We start from the raw sequence: 24847 nt of genomic DNA on the forward strand, positions 1-24847 counted from the left end.
TAGAGCTAGAAGAAACCTTAGAATTTAATCTTATTCAACCCCCTTACTTTATAGATAAGGGAATTGTGGATCATGCTCTTCCACCCCATTCAAAGGTCCAATCAGAGAGACAGAGGGTACTGATGAGATGTGAGTAGCAAGGCTGATTTAATTTCACAGGACAATAAGATCTCCTTCAATGATATGATTCCTGAAACATGATGGTAAAAAGAACTCCAAAAGCAGTACAGGCCATAGGAGATGAGATGTATTTGTGTTTCCATACACATGGAAAGGGCAAAGCATTCTTGTAGAAGGTGAGATTTTAGCTAAAAACTTGAAGGAAGCAAGAGAATTCAGGAGTTAGAAATAAACAAGAATAGAATTCCAAGCCTGGTAGACATTTAGTGAACATCCACAAAGTTAGGAGATGTAGTATCTTCTGCAAATGAATATTCAATAATTCAGACTCACTAGACTGCAGATTATATGGAAGGGAGAGGGAGTAAGGTATGAAAAGACTGGGAAGGTAGGAAAATGTCAGGAGCTTTAAAGGAGGAGCTTTAAAAGTAAAAAAGGAAGAATGGACAACTCCTAGATTTTACTGAATAGTATTTACTGAAAGTGACTTGGTAAAACTTGAATTTTAGGAAGGTATTTTGTTGGCTAAGTGGAAAGAAAAAGGACTGCATTGGGAAGAGTTGAGAAAGGGAAATGAACCAGAAGACTATTATAATAATTATAATATCGAGTTCAAAATGTCACTGGAATGGGAAACTATGAGAATGGAAATGGGAAAGCACAGTAGACTAGCACACTAGGCCTAGTGATGGGAAGTCCTGGCTTCATATCTTGCCTCAGACCTATCTATCTAGCTATGTGACACTAAGCAAATCTCCAAACTCCAATTACCTAGTCCTTTCAGGCTCTCTTGTCTTAGAACTGACTCTTAGTTTTGAGTCTAAGAGGAAAGGTAAAGGTCAAAGGAGAGAAAAAGGTGTCAATGAGAAAACTAGTTCAAGATGTCCAATTTAGAGTTGAAAATAAGACTGGAGGTAATTGATTTATAAATCAATTTATATTTCCCTAAACTTCTATCCTTACCTCAAGTACAGGTACAGTGACTTGCCCAGCATCACACAACTAGTAATTGTCTGAGGTCATATTTGGAATCAGGAGATGAGTCTTTCCCATTACAGGCCTGACACTGCTACATAGCTGGCTAATCATAAGCATCGTGATGCTAACTGAATCCATGGGATGTGATGAGAATATCAAGTAAAACAATATAGTAGGAGAAAAGAAAAAGAGTCCAGGACAAAGCCTTTGGGGACATCCATGGTCAGCTTCTTGATTTGATGAAGTAAAATGGAGAAAAGGAAGGGGGGCTTAAACAGATTAAGTTTTCAATGGCAAGACCATGTTCTCTCTCTCTCTCTCTCTCTCTCTCTCTCTCTCTCTCTCTCTCTCTCTCTCTCTCTCTCTCTCTCTCTCTCTCTCTCTCCTTAAATCCTTAATTTTCAACTTAGAATCAATACTAAGTACCAGTTCCAAAGCAGAATAGTGGTAAGAACTAGGCAATTGGAGTTAAGTGACTTGTCCATAGTCATCAATGATTATTATAACCTGAGGTAGGGGTGTCAAGAGAACAAGATCAGAGATAGGTGATAAATAGCTTAGAGACAGAGACTCGGGATTCAAATGTTGTCTCATATCACTTCCTAGTTGTGTGATGCTACATATATAAAATGAGGTTTGGCACACTCCTAGAGTACCAAAGATAGAGACATTCACATGGCAGATACCAGGGACCTGCTTCTGAATGCCAAGAGGACTAGAGCAGGCATGATAGTCTATCCTGGCTTAACACATAGCTCGGAGAAGTCTCTTTCTAAATTAATTGTACAAATGAAGTTGGATGTATGTTGATAGTCAACTTCCTGGGACAGTATCTCTTACAGTGTCCAAGGATTAAGGCCTCATTCATTCACAGCAGGTACTGCATGAAAGCTATGTGTTAAGTGGAAAGTATCTAAAGACCACTTTTCTCTCCTTCTAGTTCAAAGAAATAAGCTTGGGGTTTTGCTTTATTTTCTCTTTTTTTGTACTAAGTGCATGTAGGTGTAGTCCTTGGAGGGGGCGGAACTTGGAGGTGGGAAAGAAGCTGGAATTATGGTAACCTGAATGTTGCAACTAGCAGAGTAAGAAATCCCTGAGAAGTCAGAGTATCTGGATCCCAACCCAGGGAGCTCTTTGTTCTTGGAACCTAGTTGTACTAATGCTACATAGGAACTGAGCTAAGATGTAAACCTATTCTCCTTCCTTCCCCAGAGCCTGAAGTGATGTAGGGGAATTATGTCTCCCAGATGTTGTGAAGTTGTGAAGAAAATATATGTTCTTTTCTAGTTATACATTTGAAGTACAATTTTACAATTCCTTTGTAAGAGCTAATCTGTCTTTTAAGTTGTTAAATGGAACTATGGTTTTTGGACCTCTAAAACTAGAGGAAAACAGTTTAGTGGGGGCTCAAGCCAATAGCAGAGACTGAAGCCTCCATCCAGGTAAAGCATCCTCCCTACCCTGGGGGATACCTGAAAAGTAACACACCAAGAACCACTTTTCTACTTACTTTTCCTCTACTTACTTTTGTACTTACTTACTTACTAGTGACTAGTAGTGTCTTTAGACAAATCACTCAACCTCTCTGGACCTGGTTCTTGTGAAACCAAAGGGTTGGTTTGGTTATTCATCAGCTATAAGATTCACAAATTCACAGCACAGCAGAATTGAAAGATTCTTCACATAATTTCTTCTCACCTATCCCTGGATAAATTTTTGTGGCTCTTGCAAGTGATCTAAGAACAGTGAATTTATAGTTAAAGGACCTTGTACAACATTAAGCAAGCCACTTAAAAATTTCTGGGCCTCAGTGTTTCAGTTGAATGTTTGGAGGATCATCTCTAAGCTCCTTTACAGTGGTAAATTCTACAGCCTTGAAATGGAACAAAAAGAATTGTCTTAATGTTGTCATATTTATACAACAAATACATAGGCATTAAGACCTTTCAGCTTTATAACAAGAAACCAAAAGCAAAGGTGGAGAGGTAAGTGTAGTCTATTAAACAAAGTTTAGTAAGATCAAGACATCATGGATGATATCTCAGAAAAATATCATTTTGTTCCATTCATAAAAAGTCAGTTACCCAGAGAAGACATGAAATTTCACTTTACAGCTCACAAATAACTACAATTACGTTGTCTCTCTCTTATCACTGAAAAGATCTATTTAGCTACAAAGCCTACACAATTCTTTTTTATTCTCTGCTCAGACTGAGGTGAACTTTAACACTGTATAGGGAGTTAACTAAGTTGACTGAATTTTCCAAATCATTGGTTATTGTGGCTAAGAGCTTTCTAACTGTGTTGTAGAAAAGGATGGGTGGTTCCTCTCAGCATCTTCTGTAAAAGAGCAGGCTCTAGTTCCTACTGCTGAAGTCCCCAGTATCATTTCCTCTTAGACATGATAGTTTCACTTTGAACAGGAAAAAAAATATTCTATTCATAGCAGGCATAAGGACTTCAAATAATTAAGTTATATCACTTTTTAACCAAAAGTCTATCTATGTTGTCTTGTATTTATAGACACATTTCTTTCACTTTTCTAATACTTCTCTCACAGGGCTGTTATTAGAGTCAAATGAGATCATATAAAGCACTTTACAATTCTTAAAGTGCTATCTAAATGTCAGTTGCTAATATTATAATTATTTACTTAGTATGATAGATATAAGATTTAGAACTGAAAGTTACCTTAGCCACATCTAGTTCATTTTATAGCAGAGAATAATGAGACCACAACAGACAATGTAGCATCATACAAGTAATTAATAACAGAGCTCATATGCCCATGCCATCAGACTTTTACTTCTAATACTGTTTCTGTTATGCCACCTATGAATGAACAGATGGATGCATGGATGAACAGACATTTGTAAAACATTTACTATGAGTTAGGAAAAGTGTTAAATGTTTGGGATATGAAAAAAGCAATAGAGTCCCTGCCAACAAGGAGCTGACTGTCTAATAAGGAGAGAGAAGACTGGAAATGATGAAAGTGAGGCAGGTTATGAAGGTCAAAAGGAAAAAGGAAGTCATATTTGATCCTGGAAATGATAGGGAACCAGTAGAGATTATTTATTGGGAGTGGAGAGTGAAGAGTGATATGATCAGACCTGTGCTTTGAGAAAATCACTCTAGGTAAATGGAGGATGGACTGCAGTGAGGAGAGACTTGGCAAAGGTAGAAGTACCAGCAAGCAAGATATAGAATGATAAAGACCAGCACCAGGGTGATAGAAGTGTAAGAAAAAGGGATGTATGTGAGAAATATTACAAAGACTTGAGCAAGCAACTCTGGGGAAAATATTGGATATGGGGAATGAAAGATAGTGAGCTGTTAGAAATGACATCTATGGGGGGCAGAGTCAAGATGGCAGTATAGAAGGAGCAGAAGTTCAGGCCTCTGAATACCCTTCCTTACCCATCACAAACTGAATGCTCCTAGGGAACTAAAAATCAAACTTAACAACAAGACTGAGCCAAGGAACCCTCCTGCTGGACTTAATACAAAAGGTACGCCTCCTGAAAAGTCGGAATCCGAGAACACTCGGGTTTAAGGGGAAGACAGAAGGAAGGTTCCCAGGACCCATCCCCCCTCTCACCCAGAGCACTGAGATTCCAGTGGCAGGGGGAACTTCTGGGTGGGCAAAGGTGCTGGTCTAGAGGGTGTACCTTATGGGCAGGGCAGTGCCAAGTTCAGAGCATCCAACACAGATGGAGAGGAAGGGGCTAGAAAAGGAGCATAGACCTGGCAGCCTGGCCAGAGCTGTGGAGATCCTCCATATTTGCTCTAGCCTTCCAGGAGGTTTTGGACTCAGAGCACACCCAGCCCAACTAAGCTGAACTTAATCCCATCAAAGGTCTCCAGAACTCATGGAAGCCCAGGCTCCATACCCATCCTCAATGACTGCTGAATTTTAATCCAATCAAAAGCCTCTGGAGGACAGCGAAGCTCAAACCCCCAATACCTCTCCCCCAGAGACTATACCAAGAGATCTTCTGTTAAAACTCCAAGAGAGGAGACTGACAGAAACCCTCAAAACCAAAAAAATGAGAGGAGCAAGAGCACAGACAAATACAGGGAGTAAAGAAGGGGTGAATATGAGCAAACAACAGAAAAAGAAGAAAGAAACGATAATAGACAGCTTCTACTAAGCAAACGGAACAGAGGGGGAGATATCAGCAAACGATAAATCAGAAATCCCAGCAAGTTAGATGCAGATTGTAGAAGAACTAAAATAATTAAGAGAGGCTGAAGACAATTGGGAAAATAACTTAAAAATTAAGATAAGTCATCTGGAAACAGAGGCACTTGAACTAAAATGAGAAAATAGTGATCTTGAAAGCCAAAATCAATCAGCTGGAAAATGAGGCAAAGGAGATGAAAGATGAGGCAAAAAAGATGAAAGATGAGACAAAGTAGATGAAAGATGAGGTAAACAGGATGAAAGATGACCTTCAAAGAAAATCAGACCAGAAGGAAAGGGATGACCAAAATGCTAGGGATGTAATCCAGTCTTTAAGAACCAGAATACAACAACTGGAATTAAGTGACCTCACAAGGCAGCAGTAACTATAAAACAAAATGAAAAGAATGAAAAAAATTGAGGAAAACATGAAGCATCTCATTCACAGAACAGATGATTTAGAAAATTGTTCAAGAAGGGACAATTTAAGAATCATTGGTTTACCAGAAGACCATGACAAAAGAAAAAGTCTGGACATAATACTATAGGAAATTATTCAGGAAAACTGCCCTGATATCCTAGAACAAGAAGAAAAAGTGGAGAATGAAAGAATCCACAGATCACCTCCTGTATTTAATTCCCAACTGACAACACCCAGGAATGTTATAGCCAAATTCAAAAACTATCAGACCAAAGAAAAGATATTACAAGCTAGCAAGAAGAAGCCATTCAGATACCATGGAAACACAGTGAGCATAATACAGGATCTGGCTGCATCCACACTGAAGGACCAAAAGACATGGAATATGATATTTTGGAAAGCAAGGGAACTAGGTCTACAACCAAGAATCAAATACCCATCAAGACTGACTATATTGTTGCAGGGGAAAGTATGGTCATTCAACACAATAGAAGAATTCCAACCATTCATAAAGAAAAGACCAGGCCTGAACAGAAAATTTGATGGCCAAGCACAGAACTCAAGAGAATCAACAAAAGGTAATTTAAAAAGAGGGGAAAAAGAAAAACAAAACAAAACAACAAAAAAATTTTTAAGAGACTCAAGAAGTTAAAATGATATGTATCCTTATAAGAAAAGAGGTCATTGGTAACTCTTAAAAACTGTTGCTATCACCTGGTCAGCTAGAAGAATTACACTTAGATGGAATGGTGACTATTTAGGATGAAAGGACAAGAAATAAATACGTATATATAAATATATGCATGCATAATTATGGGGTGCTCAGGGAAGAGTAATATCTTTAGTATGGAGGGCTTGTCATACCCTTCTAGGGCAGCTCTCCAGCCTCTGACCCTCACCTGACACCCAGCTCTCACTTCTGGCTATTAGTAGCTGCTAGCATGTGGCAGCAGCCACACCCCGGGCAACACCTTCGACAGGCCTGCCAAACCTTGTGAGGGTAGCCATTGGGTCATCGTCGACCCCTGGTGAACTAGGGCTTTGCTCACCCAGTATGTGAAGACTGCTTCAGCCAAACAGGCGGAAGAAACCAACAAGAAGGTTCAATGGCTGAGAGGGCGATACAGCAAGGCACTGTGGAGTGCTTAGGATGTGTTGGAGCACAAAAGACAACATGGCCATCCAATGCAGCTGAGGAAGTCTCCAGGTATAATGACTTTTCGTACCAGTGGACCCAGGCTTCCAACGCCGAGAGAGTGGGACTGTCTCTGTGCATAGACTTTTCCACTTAAATCTTCATGCACAAGTGTCTTTGTGCACAAAAATGCACAGACAATCATCATCCTCGGTTACCGAGAGACTACTACTAGACTAAATTACAACTAGAGCTAAAAAAAAGAGGTTAATACTAAAAGAAATAGGAAAAGAAACAAATGGGGGTAAATTTATATGTCACAAAGAAGCTCGTGGTGGGAGGGGGAAGAACATCAATACACTGGAAAGGTAAAGAGGTTGGAGATAGGAAATACTCAATTCTTAAGTGCTTTGAAACTGACCCAAAGAAGGAAGAACAATCCAATCCATTGGAGCAGAGAATAGATTTGCACCCAATAGGGTAGTAGAAGGGTAACAAATGGAATTGTGGGAAGGGAATCAGTACAAGGGAGGGACAGGGTGGGTGGGGCAATTTTAGAAAGACTGCAGTGAAAATAGGGGGGGAAATATGAAGGGAGGGGGGTAGAAAGGGAAGTAAAAAGCCTTTGATAAAATATAACACCCATTCCTATTGAAAACATTAGAAAGTATAGGAATAGAAGGGCCTTTCCTAAAAATAATAAACAATATATATCTGAAACCATCAGCAAACATCATCAGCAATGGGGATAAACGAGAAGCCCTCCCAATAAGATCAAGAGTGAAATAAGGATCCCCATTATCACCCCTATTATTTAACCTTGTACTAGAAACACTAGCAGTAGAAATTAGAGAAGGAAAATAAATTGAAGATATTAAAATTGGCAATTAGGAGACGAAGATATCACTCTTTGAGGATATGATGGTATACTTAAAGAATTCTAGGGAATCAACCAAAAAGCTAGCCAAAATAATCAACAATTTTAGCAAAGTTGCAGGATACAAAATAAACCTACATAAGTCATCACCATTTCTATATATCTCCAATCCATCTCAGCAGCAAGAATTAGAACGAGAAATTCCATTTAAAACCACCCTATACATTATAAACTACTTAGGAATCTATCTACTGAGATAAACACAGGAACTATATGAACACAATTACAAAACACTCTCCACACAATTAAAACTATATCTAAACAATTGGAAAAACATTGATTGCTCATGGGTGGGAGGAGCTAACATAATAAAAATGACAATCCTACCCAAATTAATTAATTAATGACATACCCATTGAACTACCAAAAAACTTCTTATGGAATTAGAAAAAAACATAACAAAGTTCATTTGGAAGAAAAAAAGATCAAGCGTATTCAGGAAAATCATGAAAAAAAAATGCAAAGGAAGGAGGACGTGCAGTCCGAGATCTCAAACTATACTATAAAGCAGTGGTTATAAAAACAATTTGGTACTGGCTAAGAGACAGAAAGGAGGATCAGTGGAATAGACTTGGGGTAAATGACTTTGGCAGGACAGTCTATGATAAACCCAAAGATCCCAGTTTTGGGGACCAAAACCCACTTTTTGATAAAAAAAAAAACTGCTGGGAAAACTGGAAGACAATAAGGGAGAGATTAGGTTTGGATCAACATCTCACACCCTACACCAAGATAAACTCAGAATGGGTGAATGACCTGAATATAAAGAAGGAAACTATAATCAAATTAGGCGAACACAGAATAACATACTTGTCAGATCTTTGGGAAAGGAAAGACTTTAAAACCAAGCAAGAGCTAGAAAAAAATCACAAAATATAAAATCAATAATTTTGATTACATCGAATTAAAAACTTTTTGTACAAACAAAACTAATGCATGCAAAATTAGAAGGGAAGCAACAAATTGGGAAACAATCTTCATTACAAAAACATCTGACAAAGGTCTAATTACTCAGATTTATAAAGAACTAAACCAGTTGTACAAAAAAACAAGCCATTCTCCAATTTAAAAATGGGCAAGGTACATGAATAGGCAATTTTCAGTTAAAGAAATTAAAACTATTAATAACCACACGAAAAGTGCTCTAAATCTCTTATCACCAGAGAAATGCAAATCAAAACAACTCTGAGGTATCACCTCACACCTAGCAGATTGGCTAACATGACAGCAAATGAAAGTAATGAATGTTGGAGGGGATGTGGCAAAGTTGGGACATTAATGCATTGCTGGTGAAGTTGTGAATTGATCCAGCCATTCTGGAGGGCAATTTGGAACTATGCCCAAAGGATAATAAAAGACAGTCTGCCCTTTGATACAGCCATAGCACTGCTGGATTTGTACCCCAAAGAGATAATAAGGAAAAAGACATGTACAAAAATATTCATAGCTGCACTCTTTGTGGTGGCAAAAAATTGGAAAATGAGGGGATGCCCTTCAATTGGGGAATGACTGAATAAATTGTGGTATATGTTGGTGGTGGAATACTATTGTGCTCAAAGGAATAATAAAGTGGAAGAATTCCATGGGGACTGGAACAATCTCCAGGAATTGATTCAGATTGAGAGGAGCAGAACCAAGAAATCATTGTACACAGAAACTGATACACTGTGGTATAATCGAACGTAATGGACTTCTCCATTAGTGGCAATAGAATGACCCTGAACAACTCGGAGGAATCTACAAGAAAAACCACTATCCACATTCAGAGGAAACACTGTGGGAGTAAAAACACCAAAGAAATACAACTGCTTGAATACATGAGTTGAAGGCAAATGTTGGGGATGTAGACTTTAAATGAACATCCTAGTGTAAACAACAACATGGAAATGGGTTCTGATCAAGGACACATGCAATACCCAATGAAATTGCTTGTTGGCTGCAGGAAGAGTGGGTGGAGGAGAAGGAGGGAAATAATGTGATTATTGTAACCAAGGAATAATGTTCTAAATAGACTTATTCAAATGGAATAAAAAGGAATGATTAGATGAATGGTGACCTGGGAAGATGGTGACATCCTTTATGGTAAATAGGAAAGCTTGGAAGAGGGAATGGTTGTGTGAGGATAATACTGAATTCAGAATCATATTTTAAATACATTCAGAGTGTTTGATATTTAAATAAATCATTTTGTCAATCTTTTTTTAAGACAATTGACTCTTCCCCATTTTGCTTTTATGAAAATCCTTTTTCTTATATATCCTCTTAGTGTAAAACAAAGCTGTACCTGAATTAGCCATACTTTGTCCCACATGTTTTTGAAAGTAATTTTAAGTGTAAAATGGGGAAAACTAAATCCAGACCTTTTTAATTCATATATTAAATGAAACTACTGAAAATAAAATTTTTGAATTCTTAACTACAGTTCCATTCTTTAAAAGAAGTGAAATTTTCACAGACTTAATATAACCCTTTTAGCATGACCAGTAAGTCTATGAAAATGCAAATAATTTGTTAAAAAAAACTGCTTCTGACAAGAAGAGATACTGTTAGGTAGTTAAGAATTGTCTACTATTTTGCTTGCATGAACAGAGTTTCTGCTTATTAAATGTGGACGACTTTAAAGACCTGGAAATGAATGTTTTAAAATGAAATAATTAAAGATAGAAGAGTAATAAGAAACTGAGTTTTGTTGTGATGGTGAGAAAAGCAAAGCAACTTTAAGAGGTGAGAAAAGGGAAATTTTACTGAACAGCAAGTCAAAAATCAAAGACAAGTCAACTGACTGTAGAGATTCTACATTTCTATGGACAATCTAAATTCTCTTTGGTTTCAGTCAAGTCTGATACAATCAGGAGATTCTTCAGTTATGGATCAGACTATTTAAATTAGAAAGGAACTTAAGAATCATACAATAAGTGGTCTTCAAAATCTTTGTTGGAGTAGAGCCAAATTTTGGCATATATTTTTTAGGAAAATCTTTAGTTGATTGCTGAACATGCCTATGCCTTGGATCTTAAATACTGGAACTGATTAAAAAGAGTCCATCAAATTTTAGATTTCTTTCAACCTGTTTAAACTACAATTTCACTACAGGTAAATCCCCTTTCATATCTTCCAAAACCTGCCTTTTTACTTCAAACCTTTTGTATAGGATCTGTGGGTTGGGTGAGAGTCATCTGTATCTTATGTTTTTTTCTCTCATCAACTAAACTCTTCTATGGTACCAATGGAAAAGAAGGATGTAGATAGAGACAAATATGCCAGTTCATCCCATGTTTGCATGGATCTGTCAAAAAAAAAAAGCAAGCCAGTTTCATTTCTTTTAAGGTACTACTATAAATCCTTCCCCCCCCCCCCCAGATTTCCAGAAGAGCATATAACGGGAAGAAATAAGTATATAGATAAAAGGGAATGGAGAACACTAAATAGAAAAAAAAATGAAGGGTACAGCAGAGAAAAGAGCAAACATCTAGAACTCTAAGTAAGGCATGGAGCCTTTGGGACAAACCAAGAGAATCCTAATGCTGTTATTTGTTACCTGAGTGGCCTTAGGTAGTCTACTTAGTTTCTGGACTTTGATTTCCTTATCTGTAAAATTACAAAGTTAAATTAGGTGACCTCTAAGAATTTTTCCAAGTTTATATAAATAATTCTATGATTCTAAATACTATGTTCAAATGATCTAAAGTAATGAAGATATTAGAGATAAATTAACTGAATGCTGGCAAAAACATAAAATATCCCAGAAAAAGGGTTATTAGATTATCCATAGAATTATAGACAGAGTTGGAAAGGGCTCTACTGCTCCTCTAGTCCAACTCCCTTATTTTGTAGATTATGAAACCAAAACCAAGAAAGAAAGTAAATTGACTAAATTGAAATAGGGCAAATGACAGGGACAGATTTTGAATCTATAGTCTCTTATTTCCACTGGATCATTGATGTCATTTTTAATAATAATAATATCTAAATGCTTTTACAAATATGTCATTCTATCTTCATAACAACTCTAGGAGGGATATGCTATTATTACTCCCATATTAATGATGAGAAAACTGAGGTAAAGATTAAGTGATTTGCCCAGGGTCTCACCTACTAAGTGTCTGAGACCTGATTTGAATTAATAAAGATGAATCTTTCTTATTCTAATTGCAACTTATACCCTGCAACACCTAGCTACCAATACAGACCCCATATTTTCCTACAAATTTCCTCTCTAGTGACATCTTCTACAAAGACTTATTTTAATATTCCACTTGCTAGTGTCCTCTTTAATTTCTGGTGACCTCCAGTATTTTTGTTAGGTTTATTTTCTATGCATTAAAATTTTATATTAGTGTCCTTCTTCCCCATCACCCATTAGGATATAAGCTTATTTAGGGCAGAGACTCTTTCTGGTTTTGCTGCTGTATTCCCAGCACTTAGTACAATGTTTGGCATATAGTTGGTTGTTGGAAGAATTTTTTTCATATGAATCAGCTGAGTTTTAAAGTAAACAAGAGTTTCTATTCATAGGGGTAAGACAGCATGGATTATAGTCTTCAAAAGCCAAAGAGGTTGGAGATTAAAACAACAAGTATAAAGAACAGTAACTAAGACAATTTAGCTGTAGCATAGTGTGAAGGAGATTATTATGTAATAAGTCTGGGAATGTAGGTTTAAATGATATGCCCAGCATCATACAGCTCTTACATATATGGAGTTAGATTCAAATTCAGATCTTTCTGACTCCAAACCAAGCACTCTTTCTACTGTGCCACACAGCTGATATGGATGGTTTGAAAATTAGAGGTATAAAGGTAATGATGGAAGGAGTGATCTCTTGAAAGAAATCAGATGATATGCTGTCTAAAAACTGAAGCAATGGAGGAGTATTTGTGCATGTAGTGTGGAGGTAAAGTTCAGAGGATTTGAAGTATAGAATAGGAGAAAAGAGATAGTTCTACCTGTGGACTTAATTGTTTAAAAGGAGTTTAGTATAGATCTTTTGGTGATAAGTAAGAGGAAGTATTCTTTGGAGGCAAAGTTGAAACAGAAGAAAAGTTTGGAAACAGATGCTGTGGGCAGAGAAAGGAGAACAAAGAGTTCTTTTTAAAAAGATTAAAAGAACTGGTTGGTGTATGTCATTGAAGGTTCAGCTGAAATTCTATAACAGAGCTATGTAGTGGACCCATTCAACAATGTTATATGATTTCCTCCAGAAAATGTCAGCGGCATTCAAATAGAAGCAGAGAATTATCATAGATTTGCAGAATTGAGCCGCTGGAAAACAGATTGCCAACTATTCATTCCCAATAGCAATTATATAATTGCTATTTTATATGATGGGTATATGTATATATATATATATATATACATATAGGTATATATAAACCCTTACCTTCTATCTTGCAATCAATACTATGTATTGGTTCCAAGACAGAAAAATGGTAAGGGCTTGGCAATGGGGGTTAAGTGACTTGCCCAGGGTCCCACAGCTGGGAAGTGTCTGAGGCCAGATTTGAACCTAGGACCTCCCATCTCTAGGCCTGGCTCTCAATCCACTGAACTACCCAGCTGCCCCCCCCCCAATAGCAATCATATTATTTAACCATCTGAATCAAGACTAGCAGATGAAGAAGTCTTCTTGATCGAAATTATGCAACATTATCTCGGAGTAAAGCATTTAGGAAGATACTCAGACCTCAAAAGAGCTAGCAAAGTTTTGATCTGAACTGCTTTTATAAATATTTAATTCTCTTATAATTAAGTCCTGGAATGAATAGAAAGAAAACTGACACCGGGACTCAGAGCATCAACAAAACAAGAAAGTCAAGTCTGAATCTTGCTGACTTTTGGCTTGGTGCTTTACCTGTGTCCTACTGGTTAGATCTATTTTCATTTCACACGTCAAAATAGCCAGACATATTTTGCTTCCATGCTGGAGAATAGGTTTAATGAAAAGGAAGCCTATCTTTTTGATTAGACATTGTCATTTTTCTAGCCAATTAGTCCACCCAGGTTCAAGAAAAAAAAGAGACAATTATGCCCATTATGCTTCATTCATGTATGTTTTAGTTTTTTATGTTATACCTTCACTTTCTCCAATTATGTCTGAGTTGTTTACTGAGTTATCTTCCAGAGGGTAAGGGATCTGATGATGAATTACTAACTAAAACTTCAGTTGTCTGTGCATAAAACATTATAAAAATTATTCCAAGGTAAATTAGTTGGGGCAAACCTTACCACAAACTAGTATTCATATTGAGAATAAATTAGATCGATTCTAAGATTAAGCAATGATTGCTAAGATTTCTTTAACATAGATCAATGATTTCATTACTCTAAGTAAGAAAAAAATGGGGAAGGCCCCTCTGCTAAATCTGATGGACAACTATTTAGCAACTTAAAAGTATTAGAGCTATCTAGGGCACTGAGAAATTAATGATTTGATCATAGTCATATAGACAACAGATGTTGAGGTGAGGTTTCCAAAAGAATAATGACAATAATATAGTGAAAATATTGTGACTGAGTTAGAAAGCACCACTCTCAGGGAAGGAAGGAAATTTCAAGAGGGAAGATGGGAGAAAAGAAACATAATAAGCTCATTTTGATTGGCTATTTCAAATAGAGTTCACCAAGCAATTGGAAATATCAAGGGAGAAAAAGAAGAGAGTGAAAGGGAAAGAAATAGAGAAAAGAGTGGCACACATCTTTTTCTGCTTTGCTCTGGTTCCCAAACATATTACATAAGATAACTATGCTGGCAAGTTCAGATTTGTACAGCAATGACTGTCACACCTTTTAAAATGTGTCAGCATTTAAAACCTCACAGCAAGCATTTCTCTTGGCATCACTATTAGAAAGTGCCCTCTTTTTTTCCAAGTCATGTCTGTGATTTTGGACAGATGTAGTGATAAAAACATTTGCCAAAAAAATGTATATGATTAATAAAAACAGAACTTCTCCCTCTTTTTTTCCTAGTTAGAAGTGAAGAGAAGGATTGAAATGCAAATGAAGGATTCAATTAGGAGTCTGTAGTCTGGCAGTTTTGCATAGAAAGAAAAGGAAGCCTGTGTGACTTGAAGGAAATATGTTTTGATCCTTATACATTGATAATAGAAAAAAATAATAAATACATAAATTTCCACAGCTAAGATGGACTATACTTAAATTTTCTGTCAGATTTCTAGCCAACAAATCATTGTCTCAAATTCTTTCTGCGCTTCAAATGAAACATATTACCTGTGTAGTTGAATTTAAGATTTTATACGGAAAAGGTTATTTTTCCCACTTTCCCTTACTCTAGGGAACCATGTTACCTTCTGGCCTTAGTTTCTATTAACTATATCAGCTCTCATAAAATGGACTACAATTATTTTTGCTTTTCACTTCTCAGTAAAAATTCCATTGGCATGTATCATGTCTGGCCTTTCAGTTAAATGTATTAACACACATATGTCCAAGGGCAGAAAGCATGTTCCATATCTGAAATGTCCATTAGGGAAGTACAAATCTGTCTAAGATGACTATAGAAGCTGATTCTAACTTTTAATGAGTATCTGGTGATTTCTGCACCTTTAGAAACCTCATCTGGATCTATTTTCTCCAAAGTAACACAAGATTTATTTTCATGTTTGCCCAGCCTTTTTTCATCCTGAATATAAGCAGGTGGTCTCATGAAGCACAGCACCATCATGGAATTATCATGGAAGCACCCATCCAAATGCTGGCAGTTGGAATGGGAAAATCTGGTTTCTGTTCATGCTGACTTCAAAGGATCTGGGGGCACAGCCCTATAGTGTCTCTTAAATATAGGGAAGTCAAAGAGTGGATATTATTCCATAAAATTTTAAAAAGGACATAGTTGTGATTAAGTATTTTGGCAGAATTGTCCTAAATACTGCCAAAGCACAGATATAAGTGGGAAGAAATGGGCATCAATGATTCCTGTTACAAGAATTTCTTATACCAATTTATATATCTTGTTCATGGTGTGTTGGGGCTGCTAGTGGTAACTTTGGAAAGAAGTGTTTCCATTCCATGGGATTGACTCATTGAAATGACCTTATCATAGGATAATAGCTGGAAAGAACCTTAAAATTCCTTCATTTTACAGATGAGAAAACTAATAGTCAAAATGATTTGCCCATGAGTATAAAGAGAGGAAATATCAGACTCAGAATTTAAACCTAGTTTCTCCAATTCATAAGTAAGTACTCTTTCCACTGTGCTTTAATGAATCTCTCTCCTGAGGTTTTTTGGGTTGTTCAGCAACTAAAGAACAGATTGATGGAATTGCCTGATATTCCACCAAAGCAGAAATGGTGTTGAATAGTGAAATTGAAAAGGACTTTGTTGTCCCTGAATCTTTCAATTGTGTCTGACTCTTCATGATCCCAGGGGTCATAGCACACCAGGCTCTTCTATTATCCCCTATCCCCTGAAGTCTGTCTAAGCTCAAGTTCATTGCTTCCATAATATTCTATTTTCATCTATCATCCATCCTCTCTCCTTTTGCCTTCCTCCAATCTTTCCCAACATCAGTCTTTCCCAATGAGTTCTGTCTTTTTGTTATGCAAAAGACATAATCAATGTAAAACAGATGATAGTCATCTGAGAAATTAGCAGTAGGTAAGACAGGCCCCATTGGTGACAGAGGCAGAAACAATTAATTTTGTTTTCTGACAGATTTCAGAATCAAATCAATAAATCAAATATATCTATAGTAGTTTCAATCCATCAGCAACCTGTACAAATAAGAAGAGTTATCATCAAAAATTTACTACTAGGTACAGGAAGTTTGACTTAACATGGAGGACATAAAGAGGTTTAAAATACAGTCCCTGTCTTCAAAGGGTTTATAATTGAGGTGGGGAAATGCTAATATACACACACACACTCAGTGTATACATATATATACATATATATATGTATATATATATATATAAACACAATAGAAATTATCATATGGTAAGTGCCAAAATGAATAGGATCAACAGTTTTTCAGAATATTGAAAGAAACAACAGAGAAACTGTTTTGCATGCTGCCTCTTAACAATGCCTATCAACTGAGGAAATGGTTTAAGAAATTGTAAATAGGAGTGTACTAAAATGTTATCATGCTATTAAAAATTATGAAATGATGTCATAGAGAACTGGGAAGTAGGAATTGATGCAGAGTGAAATAAGCAGAACAAGAAAAATAATTTATACAATGACAACATAAATGAGCACTAAAAGCCTTAGGAAAGCTGATCAAATTAGAACCAACTGTGTCTCCAGAGGACCAGTGATGGATGAAGCATGATCCCCTACTTCTGACAGACATGTAATGGTCACAGCTTTCAAAAAGTAAGGCATATTTTTATATAGTCATGTATGGATTTGTTTTGCTTGACTATGCTTATTTGCTAAAAGCGTTTTTTGTTTTTTGTTTTTTTTTTTACTTTAATGAGGGTGGGTAACAATAGCAATTACAAAAGGGTCATGGACACATTTTTTAACATGAAGGAAACATAAGAAAATACTGAAGGAAGCACAGACATGCAAACTAATTTTTAAAGTAATATAAAATTTGTAATATGCTTTCAGAAAAAGCAAAGTAGCATGAAATAGAGAATTGTGATTTCATATAAAATCCTTTTTTTGTGTTCAGCTATTTATATGGAAATACTTTTTTTGGTATTAAAGTTCATAAGAAAACATTTTTTTTTTAAAAATCCTCCCTCCCATATGTATTAGCCTATACAAATAGTAATATAACATCTCAAAATCTCAGTTTCTTCATCTGTTAAATGAATATACATAGCATATCTATTTCCTCAGATTGTTATGAGGAACAAATGAGATGATGAATATAAAGTGCTTAGTCAAATGTAAATATTTTATAAATATTTTAAATAGCAGCTATAAGGCAATTTTCTATCATGGAAAGGCAATGGGCTTGAAATGAGCACATAACAGTGTTCAAATCCTGATTCTTACAAGTGTTAGCCTAAACATTTAATTTTCTTACCCAAGAAAATTTCTCATCTGTAAAATGAGGCTAACAATTTTTTGCAGTCCATACTTCCCAGGGTTGTTTGAAGGAAAGCACTGGTACATCACAAAGAACTATTAATATGTCAGTAATTTCCTTACTTTTTGAGAAGAGAACTTGTGAAAGAGGTATTCTAGTATTATGACTTTGACAGAGACAATGCAAGATGGATTGGAGGAAGAGAAACTAATATTAGGGGGACAAGTTAAAAGATTATTGAAATAATATAAACATGATATAGTAAGACCTTTGCTTAGCAGAGAGAGATAGAAGAGTAAATGTAAATGAAAGAGGTTCTTTGAAGGGAAATCATTAGACTATGTATTAGGTTTCTAAGTCTGATGTATTTCATTTACATGGTTTCCAAAGGAATCTGTAGATTTACAAATGACTAAAATGTATTATTTAGCATACACTGGCTACCTCCAGGGCAAAATTTTTCAGTTGGATAATGACCCATGGAAGTACTCATGAAATGTGTAGGGAATAAACAATCTAAGCAGACTAATCACCCAAAGAAATTATAATTGATGAACAAAAATGAGGCAAAACTAGCTCCCAATATATATTATTATATATTTATTATATACTGCAATGAGAACACAGAGTCATGTTTTAAAGAATTTGGACATTGGTAAGGAAAGTCTTAGAGATTAAGCAGACTGATGCTGCTTTTATGAAGATGAAATTAATTCTCATTTCACATAGAGAAAAATCAGGTCACTGGACTAAAGTGACGTCCCAAAGACCATAAAGTCAATATGTCTTGTCTACTGAACCTAGTGAAACTAATGTATATTAGGTATATGCTCTAGCAGAAAGGAGGGTGAATTGTGCTCCTGTGGACATCAAGAGGAAAAAACTGAAGATGCAGGAACAGAGCTATGAGGTAAGTGAGCATGGAAGATCTTGGCACTTTCTGAAATGGTAGTTGTAGGTAGGAATTTACCAATTGGTGAAGATAGACACAGAAGCAAAGGCATCTTGAAAATGAGAAGGATTGTCATGTGGAATAGAAAACTAATTTGCTCTGCTTACTGTTGGAGTGCAAAACTATGAGAAGTGGGCAGAAGTTTCCAAGAGGTAAAGGCTTGCCATAAGGGAAGCTTCCTAATGTCCTCTGTCTCTTGTGAAGTAGTAGGCCTCATGGGAATGTATATGCTGGATCCAGTCCATTGAATCCCATGTAAAGACTAGAGGTCTTTAGCAAAAGCCTGGATGAACACTTGTTAAGAAGGTAGTTTGACATAGTGGGAAAAAGTGTTGAACTTGAAGATAGAAAGGACTGGTTTCAAATTCCATATCTACCTCTTAGTATCAAATTATATTACCATGGGGCAAGTCAAATAACCTGCAAAAGTTTTAGCTTCCTCCTATATTAAATGAGCAAAATCACATTTGTTTACCTTAGCGGTTTTTATAAGGTGCAAATGAAAAAATATATAGAAACAATTTGAGAATCTGAAAAGTTATGAAAATGTCCCTTATTCATGAGAACTCTTTTTTTTCAGATAGGGTTTAGATAACAAAGGTCCCTTCATATCTTCAGTATTTTTTCTTTTTAAATTGAAAATTTTTAATTAATTAATTTAGAATATTTTTTCCATGGTTACATGATTCATGTTCTTCCTCCCTCCCCCCCATTCCCACAGCCAATGTTCAATTCCACTGGGTTTTACATGTGTCATTGATCAAGACCTATTTCCTGATCCTCAGTATTTTTTAAACTTTTTTATTTTTAGTTTTTTCAGATCAATACAGTAGCAATACAAATTTTAATAATCATCTTTTGGCATCTGGGGATTCATGTTCTCTCCCTCCCTCCCAGAGATAGTAGGTGATAATATAATATAGGTTGTAGATGTGTTTTCATATATATATATATTTATATATAATTCCTATTTCCATGTTTATTATGCTGTGAAAGGATATACAGATCACACAAGAGAAAAATTCATGGAGGAAGCAAAGGAAAGGATTGTATAATTCAATCTGCATACAAACTCCCAATTATCCCCTTTGATTTTTACCAGGGGTAGTGGAAGTTTTGGTGACAATAACCATGCCTTACCATACCTGGAAAACTTCAGAATGATTTGATACTATGGTCAATGGTTTGTCTTACTAAATACAGGTCATCTAATTCTGTCTCTGACTCATTCTTCCACTGCCCTCTACATTTAGTATATTATCTCCCTTTTACTAGTTATCATCAGATTACAAAGTCAAATTCTCTCTATGCAACTATATTCCAAAAGTATTAGTCTGAAAATATATAGTCTATCTTGAGAAGAAAATGTTTTTTGTTTTATTTTGTTTTGCTTTTTAGTAATTTGGATTTGACTTCCTAATACTCATTTGGTTCTTTTTATGTAGAGGCAGTTAGGTGTCACAATAGATAAATCATTAAATCTGAAATCAGGAAGATTCAAGTTCACGTCTGTCCTGGGACATTTATTAGCATTGTGACCCTGAGCAAGTCACTTAATCACTGTATGTTTCAGTTTTGTCATCTGTAAAATGAGGATAATTATAACATCTCTCTACCAAGGTAGTTGTTGTGGGGATCAAATGAGATAATATTTGTAAATCACTTCTCAAAACTTAAAGCACTTTGTTTAAAAAACAAAGTTCAGTTATTATCTCTTTCAGATTCTCTATCAGCCTCAATTAATTTTTCTTTCCTTTTGTTCTCTACCTTGTTTTTCTGGTTTTCTGTATTATAAATTTTGACATGTCCTTTGAGAGAGGCTCTTTACATATCACATTTTTCTTTTCTGGGGTAATGAGGTAAAAATCCCCCACAAACCCCCCAAAAAACAACTTCCCAAAAACAAATCCACCCCACTTTCCAACTTCCCAATTTATACAGAATATTTCAACATCCATCCAGGCCTCCAAGTTCTCAGGGTACAAAGTCATTCTTGACATTTAATTCTCTCTCATCTTATATAACCAATCAGTTGTTAAGTCTTATCCATTCTACCGGATCTCTCACATCCATCTTCTTCTCTCCTTTCACATAATCAAGATTCAAGTTCAACATCTCATCAATTTTTTTTCTGGATCACTGAAGAGTTCTCCTAAGTGGTCTTCTTGTTTCAAGTCTTTCTCCTTGCCAAGTCATCCTAAAAAGATTGCCAAAGTGCTATCCTTAAAGCATAGGTCTGACTATGTCCTTCCTCAATCAAGGAGAATGGATCCCTATTGTTTATTGGATAAAAAAATACTCCTCTGCTTGGTAATTAGAACCCACAATTTAGTTCCAATTTACCTTTCTATCTTCATCCTACCTCATTCTTTTTTAAGTATTTTTCAATCAAATTGAATTGTCCTTCTAGTTGTTCCTCACAACGCTATTTCACCTCCAACATCTGTGCTGTTATGCCAACTGACCTTCACACCTGAAATGGTCTTACTATTCTTCTTCACCTCTTACATTCTCAAGCTTTCTTCAAAGTTCAGCTCAAAAACCAATACTGAAATTAGGTATTGGTAATATCTGTCCCCATGAAATTACCTTGTATTTACTTTGTGTGCTAAGACCACAATCTACCCTTCCCCTGCTACATGTCCTGAGATCTGTTTTTCCCTGAAAGTATATAAAACTCTTCATGGAATTTGATGAACTTTGGAGGGGTAAGGCTCAAACTCTGCATCTATTGAAGAAGCTTCTTGATAGCTTCTGACACTACTGATGTAGCTCCATGATCATCTAACAGTAGAAGAAAGTCCAGCCACATGGAAACAACATGTCTAGCTTCTCTCTGAATAAACTTCCTTTAAAAAAACTGTTGAATGCAGTACAAGGGTCTCATTTTTAATAACAGGGGACTGGGCTAGTTAGGCCCACTCTTCACACTTTTTATATATGCTGCATATATTTCTATGTGTACATATGTACATTTAGGATAAGGATGTCTAGAATCTAGCACAGTGCCTAGAAGAAAGTAGGTGCTTAATAAATGTTCTTAATTGGTGCTGAATAATGTATAGAATTAATAACAATATATCAACTTAAAACTTCTTGGTGTTGACTTAGTAAGCACAATACTTTCCAGTAATAAATCAGTCTGTTATCCAAAAATATTAAAAAAGAACAAAATTTCTGTTCCCCTTATGCTATGGTACCCAAGTCTTCCATACTAAAAATGATAAAGCTGAATTCTTACCCCATTTAATTATCTAAGTTCAACTTGCCTGTCCAAGAAACATAATTGCAGAAATATAATATTTTGTCCTGTATTCACAATAATATCCATAACAAAATAGTAATGTACATATGCTATACATTTTGGTCACAATTATGAAGTAGCTACAGTTTGATCTCTCTTATACTATTTTTTGTTTCTTTCAGGACAGAAGGCAAAGAGGGAGAAAGAGAAAAAATACAAGAGAGAAATACTAATACCTTATACTGGAAAGTTTGTATTAACCAAGCTAGTTTTCTCTCTTAATTCCATTCAAATCTATATTTCCAATTCATTTCTCTTTGGGACTATCAAAAACAAGATACCAAATGAAATAAAGAAAACCTATTAAAATGGACAGCAAGTGAGCTATGGTCTGATTTCAACTTTGACTTCTAATAAGCTCAAAGTATTTTCCTAGACTCATACATATTTTATTCTTTCCTCAAGAGTCTCCATGTATAAAGTCAAAGGGGTCATGAACCATTTCTCTAAAAAATGGAAATTCAAAAGCATTTTTCCCTTATAGAACTCAATTCATCTGAATTTACCTTAAAATCACAAAACTTAATTATTAATGGTTTGAGAGAAAACAAAGAAAAATACAAAATATATAGATGTATGTTAAGAGGATTTTAAGTGAGTGAAAAAAGGGTGATGGTAGCATTATTTTCCTTTTAACTATCAATGAAGCTGTTGCTATTCAAAACAATCTATCAATGGCAAGATAAAAATAGCTTTTTTTTAAGATCTTATGCAGCCATGGAAAGTCCTTGCATGTTGCTTTTTATAAACTTTAGCATAGACACATGCATGTATGTTTTATGCACATATGAATGCATTATTTGCACATATTCCTCCAGAAATACACATAGGTGTGTACATGTATGTATGTATGTACATGCACACAATATTGGCATTAGCAGAGGCAGTGTGTGGTAATGGATAGAATGATAAAATTACAGTTGCAAGACCTAGATTCATACCTTGCTTCTGATAGCAATCATATAAACATCATCAAGTCACCTATGCTCTCTGAGCCTTGAACAAGTAAGCCTAAGACTTACCTACTAAGCTATGGTTGAGTGAGATATCATACTCTGGAATCAACTGCACAAAAGCATTTATTGTATATAAAGATAAAAAACAAATCTCTGCCCTTAAGGAATTTATATTGCTTAGTAGGGATATTTGGGGAATAATAATGATTTATATGTGTAGTTTAATTCTTTATAAAGTTTTATAATCATAACCAAAAATAAATTATAGTGAAGAGATATTAAATCTATAATATCTATAAATTATTCTCATGAGAGAACAATTAGCTCTTTTTCCCCCCGGGGGAAAGTGAACAGCATGATGAAAAATCTCATTACAACAAAATGCTTTGTAAAACAAAAGATGTCCATGGAAATGACCAGATCATTTTAAATAATAATCAATATGACCCAATTCTACAAAGACACACAAAAATGGATATAATAATTTTTAGAATTTCTAGAGTGGAATATGACTAACATTTAAAATATCTCTAATTATAACCAGAAAATACCATTTTTTTGAAAATTAAAGATTGCTGTTACCTTTAGTTATGAATAACAGAAAGTATTATTTATAATAAATTCTACTTACCATAAATTCCTGTGGAAATACAGGGGAATGCCTATAGATTAAAAAAGAAACAACAATGTTAAAAGAATACAACTTCATACAAAGATATATATTTGGGAAATATTAGCACAGTACCTATAAACATGGTAAACACTCTATAAATGCTTATTATTATTATTATATATTTTTAAATCCTTAACTTCTTTATTAGGATCAATATTTATCCTAAGAGAGAAGAGTGGTGAGGCCTAGGAAATTGGGGTTAAATGATTTGCCCCGGGTCACACAGCTAGGAAGTATCTGAGGCCAGATTTGAACTAAGGTGCTGTCAACTTCAGATCTGGAACTCTATTCATTGTGCTCCCTATTACTCCTATCACACAATAGGAGATGATGTATCCACAAGGAGTAGATTGAGGTTGTCTGTCAATGAGACATTTTAGTAAGCAAAGATCTATTTTTTTGATTAGAAAACAACTTTGGAAGCCACTAAGAAAAATCTTATATTTTAAATGAGAAATTCTTTCAGGTATTAAATAATGATGTATAATTACTAATTGGTTAGGTGTATCTCTCATGTGAAATATTAACAATTCACCAATGAAGAAGCTTTCTAGGAGATTCTTTTTATACTTAATGAGTTCAAAGAAAAAAGGCAATGTTATTCCCTTCCAATGCCATCATGTACAACCCCTGTAACAAAATCTCATCTAAGAAATAGAGGCAGAAAGCAGAATTGTCTACTTTGTAGGGCATGCCCCTAAGGAAGGGGGAATTAACAAGTCCAATAGGCATGAAGAATATTAAGGTACACTTTTTAGATGCTACCGGAGGATGGAACCAAACTCCCACTCCTATCATCTGCTTTAGTAGCAGAGTGGTCAGAAGGCTCATCTTGGAATCAAAGACTGATAATAGGAGTTTTCATTGACAAGCATGCCATTTAACTTCTATGAAGCTCAGTGAAATGGAGGTAATGATATCTCTAGGACCTAACTACTTCACGGAAGCATTGTCATGAAGTTCAAATACATATTTAACATGGCACAGTCTTTAAAGTGCTATGTAAAATCAATTCTTTTTTAGAACTAAATCTCCATAGCTGGCCAAAATTTTGTGATGGTGTCTACATTTTAAGCATTCAAGACTTATCTTGGTGTTAGAAGTCTTTCTAATCAGGTAGAAGACAGACACAGGGAAAAGGTCTGACTCCAACCTTGACAAGAACAGCTGTTTGAGTTAGGA

At 35.5% G+C, this 24847-nt stretch overlaps 1 protein-coding gene across 1 annotated transcript in view; it reads right to left on the reverse strand.

The window, feature by feature from the left end:
- MACROD2 (mono-ADP ribosylhydrolase 2) overlaps positions 1-24847 on the reverse strand; it is a 2426984-nt gene that overhangs the window by 755198 nt on the left and 1646939 nt on the right. Inside the window, exon 7 of the mRNA XM_007476657.3 lies at positions 23624-23654. Within this exon, the coding sequence (XP_007476719.1) occupies positions 23624-23654 (31 nt within the window). The remainder of the gene's footprint in view (positions 1-23623; positions 23655-24847) is intronic.

Source organism: Monodelphis domestica, chromosome 1, assembly GCF_027887165.1.
Source record: "Monodelphis domestica isolate mMonDom1 chromosome 1, mMonDom1.pri, whole genome shotgun sequence".
In the NCBI taxonomy this organism is placed as follows: Eukaryota; Metazoa; Chordata; class Mammalia; order Didelphimorphia; family Didelphidae; genus Monodelphis; species Monodelphis domestica.